This window comes from Merops nubicus, unplaced genomic scaffold (assembly GCF_000691845.1).
Source record: "Merops nubicus isolate BGI_N331 unplaced genomic scaffold, ASM69184v1 scaffold29443, whole genome shotgun sequence".
Classification (NCBI taxonomy): domain Eukaryota; kingdom Metazoa; phylum Chordata; class Aves; order Coraciiformes; family Meropidae; genus Merops; species Merops nubicus.
In genome coordinates this window covers 22,795-32,531 of record NW_008601605.1, presented here as the reverse complement: position 1 = coordinate 32,531, position 9,737 = coordinate 22,795, and the positions used below count along the sequence as shown (strand labels likewise).

General features: G+C 38.7%; 1 protein-coding gene across 1 annotated transcript in view; it reads left to right on the top strand.

Annotated features, from left to right (window-relative positions):
* The first annotated feature begins 2,307 nt into the window (after positions 1 to 2,307).
* The window catches only part of PXK (PX domain containing serine/threonine kinase), a 21,787-nt gene continuing 14,357 nt past the window's right edge, over positions 2,308 to 9,737 (top strand). Inside the window, 4 exon segments of the mRNA XM_008938046.1 lie at positions 2,308 to 2,352; positions 3,029 to 3,076; positions 7,629 to 7,815; positions 9,724 to 9,737. The exon segment at positions 9,724 to 9,737 is cut by the window's right edge and continues 15 nt beyond it. Coding sequence (XP_008936294.1) covers positions 7,677 to 7,815; positions 9,724 to 9,737 — 153 coding nt within the window. The 5' untranslated portion in view covers positions 2,308 to 2,352; positions 3,029 to 3,076; positions 7,629 to 7,676.

Sequence of the window (9,737 nt, the reverse complement as noted above, 5' to 3'; positions counted from 1 at the left end):
AGAATGTTTTAAATGAATTTTAGGAAATGGAACAGTATTTTTGCCTGAGCAGCATTGTGAAGGAAACTTCAATAAGTTGAAGTAAATAAATTCTGGATTAGTTAAGGTAAAGCCATCTGAGAAGTGTTGCTGTTGCCTCTTTGTCTGGACTAGTGATAATTCTTGATTTGTACTACTTACTTATCCTAGTTGTAAATGTCAAATGATGATTTAATTCTACAGAGGGATTCTTTGATGTGCCCCACTTTGTTCATTTGCAGCCAATGGTATATTTACATTTTTTCAGTGTACAAGCTTTTAATTTCATTTGAAAGAGGAGAATTAGTTCTGTGTGGTTCTGAAGGCAACTTCCAAAACCAGAAGATGCTTCACAGTACCTGAAAGAAGCTACTAATAAATGCCTGTAGTGGATTTTTAACTGTGAAGCTGAATTTATAATACTTTGTGGATCAAACACTCCATTAATTGAATTATCTAGTTGGTATGCAGGTACATGCCAGAGGGAGTTACTTTTACAGAATAGACAAATTTGGTATATAAACTCAAGATGTTGGAAATGCCTTTGTTTATTTGTTGTTATTTTGTTATTGTCTATTTATGATAATTTGGAATGCAGCATTAATTTGAATATCTGAAAAAACAGTGCATAGTGCTCTGATCTGTCCTTTTTGTTTGTGTAAGACTCCAACTGATGTAAGCAGTTCAGGAAAGTTATTTTGGTACTTTACATTAAATCAGCCTGAAAGTTAGTACCAGGGTGAATGAAGTCATCTGAGCTGAATAACAAATGATTTGTCATGTGACGGTTGCTGCACTGCAGGCTATAGCTGGGTGGGTACTCACATGTTACTTGGCACGAATGCAAAGAGCTTTTTGCATGTTCCAGCTTCGAAATGCTGTGAGCTGTGGCTTGAATTTGTATTTGTGGTAGAATTTCTAGTTCTCGCTTTGAATTTCGTAGCTGCAGGTGTGCGGTGCGACCGAGCGTGTTCGGGTGGGAGCCTGGGGGGGTTAGTGGTGCTTTGAGCACTGGTCCTAGATCCTGCCACACCTGGCCAAGCCTAGCAGAAAAGATGAAGGTTTTTAAAAGGCCCTGGGGACATAGGCCTCTCCCACCATGTCGGGCTGATACAGCTGGAAGTGTAAAAGCACAGGTACCTGCGTGGCTGCTTCTCCCTCTGGCTCTGGGTGCTCTCCAGCTCCCTTCAGCATTGGAAGTTGCGTTTTCTCCGGGAGCATCTTACTTTTTGGCTCTCCATTTTCACGTTTTTCAGTGTAAATAATGTGGCCGTGAGATTATCTGTGTGATAAGACTGTCAACAGAGCTGCTCTTACAAAGCTGTGTATGCAAATAGTAAAGGAAGTATCTGTGACTACGCTTAGTCCAGATTAACTATTTCCTTGCTAATTAAACAATATCTAAAATGGAGGTTATAGGCTTGCCTTGTTTACGATCTTTGAAATGTCCAGTGTTTTTAGAGCAGTTTTTAAACTTAAACAGAGTAGGGCTAAACAAAATCACAGGTCTCTTAAGTACATCTGAGTTGGTGTGTGAAACACGTGGTATCTATTCTTGAGATAACTCGATAAACGTCAAATACTGGTATCGCTTGTATTGACCAGGTATTAGTCTACAAAAGGTAGAGTGGAACCTGAAATGGAAAGACTGAAAAGAATTATACTTTATAAATGTAGTTGTGGTGGGTGAATTATTTATTCTTAAAATATAAAAGTGGTTCACTGGGATGTAGAGCTATCTGCATAGTTAATATATAAATAATTAACATTAAGCATGCATTATAAATGAAAAATTATCATGAGAAATAGACACATTCTAGTTACTCAAGAACACTCGAAAGCTTGCTTTCTTCTACAAAAAAAATTAAAGGCTGAGCAGCTGTGGGTATTTACTGGTATATTCTGTTATGATAGTCACTAATTCCTGCAGGCTACGGGTTAGATATTGGAGGTGAGGTGAGGAGGGGTTTCTTCAGCTGTTGCCATTAAACATAAGTGGTCAGTAGCTCTTACTGTCTTTTCCTTAACTAAACGAAACTGTTCAAGTGCTTCACAGGTCCTCAAGGTCCTCTCTTTGTCTTCTACTCTGTGAAGCAGAGAGACATCTGCTAGTGATGAGTCTGAGCAAGCCCAGCTCTGACCTTCACCTAGGCGCTTAAAATGTGGATCTAGACTTACTGTTTGAGTGTTTCCTCATTGGATAGTGGTTGTATTTGGGGGAGTACCTACTATCTTTCTTCAGCTCATTAGTTCTAATTTCTAATAACTTTTTCCTTTTATCAGGAATATATAGTCCGTGTTCAGAGAGGAGTTTCAGCAGAAAACAGTTGGCAGGTAATTTCTTAAACCGTACTTTGTGTAACTAGGGTGCCTTTTTAGGAAGAGTTTGAAAATTCTCTCTTCCTAGCTTTTTGAATTTGAGCTGGAGAGGGAAGTGTTGTTTTGGAACTGAGAACATAAAATGCTTGAATACTTTTGGTCAAAACTAAGAGAAAAACAGCATTGCTGCCAGCTACAGAAGGCATGTTGTCTGCTGCTGTTGTGAGTATTCCAGGAAAAATGCCTGTCATGTTACTGCTATGTGTTGGTATGACCATAATTTTTAAATCTCAAATACCAGTTTGCCTTCCTCAGTGCTAAAATTACAGCCTTGCTGATCCAGGACCAACAAAACCTAGAAGCAGAATTAAAGATGACTATGAAAACTTCTTGCATCTAATATGCCAAAAGTGCTTTGTTTGCAGTCAGCTTTCCTCACAAATATATATATATTTTTTATCTGTTTTAAGATAATGTTTAGAAACACATTTTCATTCTTGTCAAGGTGTGGTTCAAAACTTTGCTTTGCTCTCTGCAATGTGACATAAATTCAGCCGTTATGCATTTGTACAAAAGTGGTTAAAAGAAGAAGCTTATAAATGGGAATATTTTTCTATGATGGGATTTTGAAGATTAAAATGCTAACGGGTGAAGTAACATGTTTCCTGAACTTTGTCTTTATATTTTGCAGATTGTGAGGCGATACAGTGACTTTGACCTGCTTAATAATAGCTTGCAGGTAATTTTCAGCATTGATTCATAAATATAAAATGTCACTTAGAAGGATATATTTAAAATGGCTTGCAATATTTTTATATACTGCAGTGAAGAAAAAAAATACAAATTCTATAAAGAGAAACTGTGACTTCAAATGTAACTTGAAATGTATACCTTTTTCACTCTTATGTTTTCTTTTGTGAAATTCTAATAGAATCAACAGCACCAGTTTATGTAGAAATGAAGGGAACTGGCAGATACTGAATCTTTCCCTTCAGCACTGTGGCTTGTTCCGGTGTTATGTGTTATTATTTGTTCCTCCTTTGATTTGAAGAAAGCCAAGGCACACACCAACCTCATAAACCCAGCACTGAAGTGCTGTGTGTCTCATTATTTATCTTCGTCTAAAAGCACAACCAGATGCTGCTTATCATGTGACGGTTTTCTGTATCACTGGAAAGTGTTCCCTCCTTAAACACTGGCCTTACTGTGTGTTTTCTTTTGCTTTTTAGGACAATTATTTCTTTTTAGTTTGTGTGGGAAAAAGCAAGGGGATAGGAGTGTGTTTGGGAAAAGAGGTGAAACAGCAGTGACCATCATCTGCAGGAGTGAAGCTCTTTACTCAAGATTTCCATAGGACGAGGCAAACAAGATGAAAAGTGAATGCTTCTACAATTAGAGAATAGATTTTTGTGACTTGGAAATTCTTTTCCCCTGTTAAATGCTGTGTGAATTCAAGAGCTTAGTATTGCTTCCACTTCTTCTTTCCCCACAGTCACACCAGCTATCCACCTGATAAACCTCAGTGAGCAAAACTGCGTAAGGATACTGAGTTGTGAGCTCTGATAGTCTGCTATAACTGACTCCTATGCTGGAGGTTCTGTGAGGGGGGAAATTAGCCATAATTAACAGATGCAACGTAGTTGCTTTGTGGAATTACTTTATTGAGTGTACAGGAGCATGTATGAACTTTTATCATGACCTAGAAACCTCTTGTGTGATGTGCTGAATAAATGCAATACCCAGATGTCTCCTGCTCCAGAGAAGTCCAAGCTTTAAGATTAAATGAGCACCCATGGGAACACAAGGAAATGAGATGCTACTAGTTATCACAGTGCATAGTGGTCTTTGTGGTCTTAACCACAGTCAAGTTTTGATAGAGATCACAGAGAAAGAATTTTGAGAAAGTTTAAAAAGAACAAAGTGTTCACTTTTGGAGTCACTTGTAACAAGCTCCTCTTAACCATGTGTTAAGGCATGAAAAAGCTTTGTTGCATTCTCATTTAACGTTCAAATTAGGCAGCTTTAGCAGAAAAGGTAATGGACCTTCAAGACTTAAAATTCAGAAATGACAGGCACTGAAAGGTTAGCCCTAGGTAGAAGTTCTAGAAAGTGAAGGTAAACAGGTCATATGTGATGCAATACAGAAAGAAGAAGCATTTGTATCTGAGACAGAGGTGGAAGATAAAAGTGGAGGGTTCAGGAAATTATTTGACAGCAACTTGCAGAGTGGGACAAGGAGGACTTTGAAGGTAGAGAGAGATTTTGCAGATAGGATACCAAGACTGGAGACAAAGCTGCTTGGATGGCTAGAAAAGATGAAACAGAATCATCAAGATAGAGCTCTAACTTGGATAAGGGGATGTGCAAAGGGCAGCTAAATTAGTAGGCCGTGTTCTTTAGTGCTTGGGCTTCTTCAGTGAAGAAAACTGCTCACTCCTTGATGATCAAACTCCTGTTTCTGCTTTCCAGTCTGGAAAGGCAAAGATGTATCTCTGATTTGAGATAGTCTTTTCTGCCTAGTGCAGAGAGCCGCCCTAAGAGGTGTAATTCTTCCCTCTGTGTCCAGCAGAAGGGCAGGAAGAGAGTATTCAGACTTTATCAAAGACACACAGCTCTGCTTTTGACAAACGCCACTGCTCCTCCAGCCTAATTCCATATGCTAAAGCTTGAGAGACAACAGACAGTAGCTGGTGAGAAGCATGTTAAAATTATTCCTTTCTTCCACTGTTTTGAAAGGTTTTATAAATTGCTGTTTATGATGCTGGAGTTGTAGTTTTCTGATTCATTGACACGCTACACTCCTCAGTTCTTTCCGTCCAGAGCTCTAAGCAACAATATTTCATGACAATATTCAGGTTCCGTGCCTTGTTTTTAACCTCTTTAATCTCTTGTCTTGTATATATTGAAATTAAACAAACAAATGAAACTCAAAGCAAAAGAAAACACACACAATGTGTTGCAAAACACACACCCTCCCCAGTATAAAACAATGAGCAATCAGAACCCCAGTCTCCTTCCTTCACAAACCAAAATGTTGCTGGAGCTTTCTGTGGGTCTAGAGCCCCAAGTCCTTCCAATTCTTGTGGGACACTTCACCTCTCTGTAAGTTTGTGGGTGGTTATGTTTGAACACATAGCTGCAGTTTACTTGGAATGCAAATTTTCTGCTGTTAATCTGGTGCTACCTATATCAGGAATGAGAATTTCAAAACTGTCTAGACTAGGGGATGCATTCCTACCAAACACCTTGGTGCATATCTGTGATCCTGATCTGCATCAGGAAATTTCAAGCCAGATTACCTGAACTCTCAGTTGTGTACTGGAATGAAAAGCTCCTTCCAGACTGTCCTGCATTTCTTCCTTTTCACTTAGTTGACAGAGATGTGTGGGGATCATTGGCTGCTCTCCTGTTTTGTCAGGTGAACTGCTGGTAGGGTACTTGCAGCAAAACGTATCTGGCTTTTGTGAAGCATTTTATTGCAGCTTCTGAACAGACATTCCTGAACGGGCTGTGGTTTGAAGATAAGAATGTTAATTCCCAGGTTCTTCTGTGGCAAAGCCCATGCTGGCTCCAGTGTCTGAGGCCACTGAGAAGTGCTGCTTGTGTTTGAAAGCATGGGAGGTCTTTGCAAGGTCAGGACCTCCGTGAGGTGTTCTTCTGTGGTAGACAGTGTTCTGACTGTGCTGTGTGTTTTGGCAGATTGCTACAAAAACCTGGGGGTGAATGTTCCTTTCTGCTGAAAAATATAGCAAGTGTGGTTTATTGAAAGAAGTTTTAAAACAAATCCTAGTGGTTTGAAAATATCTGAGCTGGAGTCCTTTTCTTTCTGGTGGTAGCCAGCTGTCAGGTCAAGAAGGTAAAGGTGTTTAACATCTGACATGCCTTTCAAGGAAGTAATACCAGAAATTTAGTTTTTTGTTTCAAAATTTGTTTTTGAAGTGAAATAAGAGTGGTCTGCCAAATGAAAGTTTTGTATGCAGCTGGTGTTGAAACTGGTTTGGTGAATTATTGGCTGAAAATGGTATAGTGTTGCTTTTGGATTTATTCCTGGACATTTTGTTTTCTGCTTGGGTGTAATAGAGCATTTAAAATGCTCAGCAGATAGGATGATTTTTATGAACATTTGCTGTAATTTAGGTGTAGTCATACTTCTTTTTCAACTCATGATTTGCAGCCAGGTACTGGAAAAGTGGGAAAAGTGCTAATGCTAGTGGGGGGACAGCTCCTGTGTTCAAAAGAAGGAAAAGGATTACTACTTCTCTCTTGTGGTAATTCTTGAACTATTCCTTTACTTTTTCCACTAGTTAAAATGAAAGTTGTTCAAACACCAGAAGTCCCTGTCTTCTCCCTGGTGAGCTGTTTGCTTTCAAAATGAGGTTATTTCACTTGGTGTAATTCCAACAATTCCTGCAATACACAATTCTTAAAGATAACTCCCATGGAGATTCAGCATACCCAAGGCAGGTGCTTTGATCTGCAGGACAATGATGTGTTAACAACATGGAAAAATTATTCTGGCAATTCACATGATGTAATTGAATATAAACACTAAGGATGATCTCTTTGATCTGACTTACATAAGGTGTTGAATTTCTGTACCTTTTTTCATTGCCCTATTTCAAAGTATTTCTCTGATTTTATCAGAAGCTTTGGATCACTTATGTCAACATAAAACTAGTGCACATCCACTGGTAGATTGCAGCTATTTCTAGGCTGAAAGATATACAGCTGTTTAAAAACTGTACAGCAACGAGTTCAGAAGAGAAAATGGAAAAGTTTCACCATCTTTGAAATTACAGATTTAAAATACTGACTGTAATGGCTTTAAATTATCTATAAAAGCAGTAGAGGCAAAGAAAAGTTATTAATCTGCACTTAATGAAATAAGAAAGCACAAATCTTACCTGGAAAAAATGGTATGGTGTGAATTGTTTTTGTGCTGTGGCGGAGGTATGTCATAGGAAAGATCTGGCTGAAAATTGTTGCCAGTTAGTATCTGAAAGTTTTGTGTAGTGATCTTAATGCATGACTCACTGGCAAAAATTTATCTTCTCGCATTTTCAGTGTCATTTCACTTACTAATCTCTTCACAGTAGGATGTGATCCGTTGTCTCACTAGCTCACCCTGATAACAGTACTTAGAAAAAACATGAAAACTTGCATATACACAGTACAAAAAGAATTATCCAGTAGTTGGCTTGCTGCTGAGGATCTTTTACTTTCTGGCTTGCTAGTTTACATCCATGAGGCATTTTGAGAGCAAGGTTAGTAACTTTTCTTCTCTTTTTAAGATCTCAACTCTAAGTCTACCTCTTCCTCCAAAAAAATTGATTGGCAATATGGAGCGTGAATTCGTAGCTGAAAGACAGAAGGGACTCCAGGCCTATCTCGATGTAATTACTACCCATCACATACTGTCCAACTGTGAACTGGTGAAAAAATTCTTGGACCCAAACAGCTACTCTGTAAACTACACTGGTAAGTGTGGAATTGCAAAGCTGTGTTACAGTTTCACTTCAGCATGCGTGTTTATCTTCCTTTACTGCTGGCAAGGATTTACACTGGGGCGTGAGGGATGGATAGGGGGGAGCAACCTTCAAAATTATCATACTGTGTCTGTGATTATTTATGGTAATGTGTCTCCAGCTCTGTACGTGAATCATGCTGCAACTGTCAAATCTAAATATTTTAATTATTTTACAGAGGAGTGATGAGGATCAAGATCTATATAAGCAGAACTTTTGGGGAGGGGGGGAGGGTGTTGGTGAGTTTGACATCTACTTTTTCACAGTTCATGATCAACGGGGAGAGTGCAAGGTGGAGTTAAGCTTATCAACTCTGCTTTCTGTTAAAACAGCCAGTCTTCTGAGTGCTGAATCTTGTGTTTGTCATGGTTCTGAGATTTTTCAAATCAACAGGAACAACTGTGGTCATCTTGTCTAGCACTTTGGGTTGTGGGACTTCCTAGAACTAATTATTTGAGCTAGGTTGAGGGCTTTTTAAAGGCTTGAATAAGCTGCATGTTCTCATCCTACAAATATTGGAAAATGACTGCATCTCTTAAAATTATGTCCTGGTGATCAGTTCTCTTCATTACTAAATGTTTCTTCTTTGAATTTCTCTGATTTCAGTTTCAGCCATTGGAAATTTATAAATTTTTTTTTACAAACTGAAAAAAGATTCCTCTTAGTGATGAAACCCACTCCACAGCTTTAGTTCACAGGGAAACTGACTCTGTGCAAAATGAAAAGCTTGTTTTCATAAAAGCAGAGCCTACTGAAGCAGGAACTTACTGCTTCCTTTTGAATTGTCTTTTTGCTCTCCATTTATGTAGCATTCTTGTGTCTTCAGCTTCAAAGTGCAAAGAACATTTCCCGGATGTTTATGATAAGCTCTGGAGAAGCTGTAAATTATTAGTAACTCTTTAAGGATGCAGTTTGTCTGGCTAATGCTGAGCAGGCAAATTAAATCCTTGAAGAGACACTGTGACTTCTGTGTTAATTTTGAGTCCTTTCTTCAAGACTGTTTTTTCAGCAAGTTGCTGGAAAGTTAGCAACAGTCAAATCATTGCCTATGGTCTTTGGAGACACCATCAGTTTGTCATTTCTTAAATACTGGAGCAGTGAGCTGATGCTTATTGTACCGTTCTTTCTCTTCTCCCTAGGATATTTTTAGAGAGAGAAGATACAGTGCAGAAAGATCAGTGCATCCTTACCTTTTTGCTGTGTTTGTATGCTACAATAAACTATGTTAGAGAAAACTCCTTGTTGGCACAATTCCCTTTCTTTCCCTGCTGTCACCACTGCTTGATGAGATTTCCCCTCAAATCACTTCATGAATAAACCAGCTGTGTTCCCAGCTGTTGGAGAATTTGTAACCAGAAGGGTGTTCTTTCCCCAACCCCTCAAAATGTGTGTAGGATCAAAATATCTTTGCCTGTACAAGAAAGGGCAGAATAACACATAGTGAAACAGAACTGAGTAGTTTAGTTTACATGTCATAAGAGCAATGTAGATGCACATTAAAGAGATGTGGAATTAGCACTTCTACAGGTATAGCAGAAACATCGAATGGTCTAATGTAGTCTACACCTGGTGTGGGTAGATCTGGCACAGATAGAATGTACACTGGTAAGCTTGGTTTTCCAAAGGCAGTGCTGTCTCTGTTTTTGTTCTGTATTTCAGTTATCAGGTTGAAAATGCAAATGCCCTTCAGCTGTGCCTTTTATCTGATTTCCTTTTAAAGAGATATTGCTGACTTTCAGTCTGAATTCCTGTGGGCTTCCTTCTGGCATTGAACCTTACCTAATATGCAGATAATCGTGTTATATAGTCTCTTAAAAACATTTTTATCCTTTTTTTCCCCCTTTCTTCTTTTTCCTTCCAGAAATTGCCTTACAG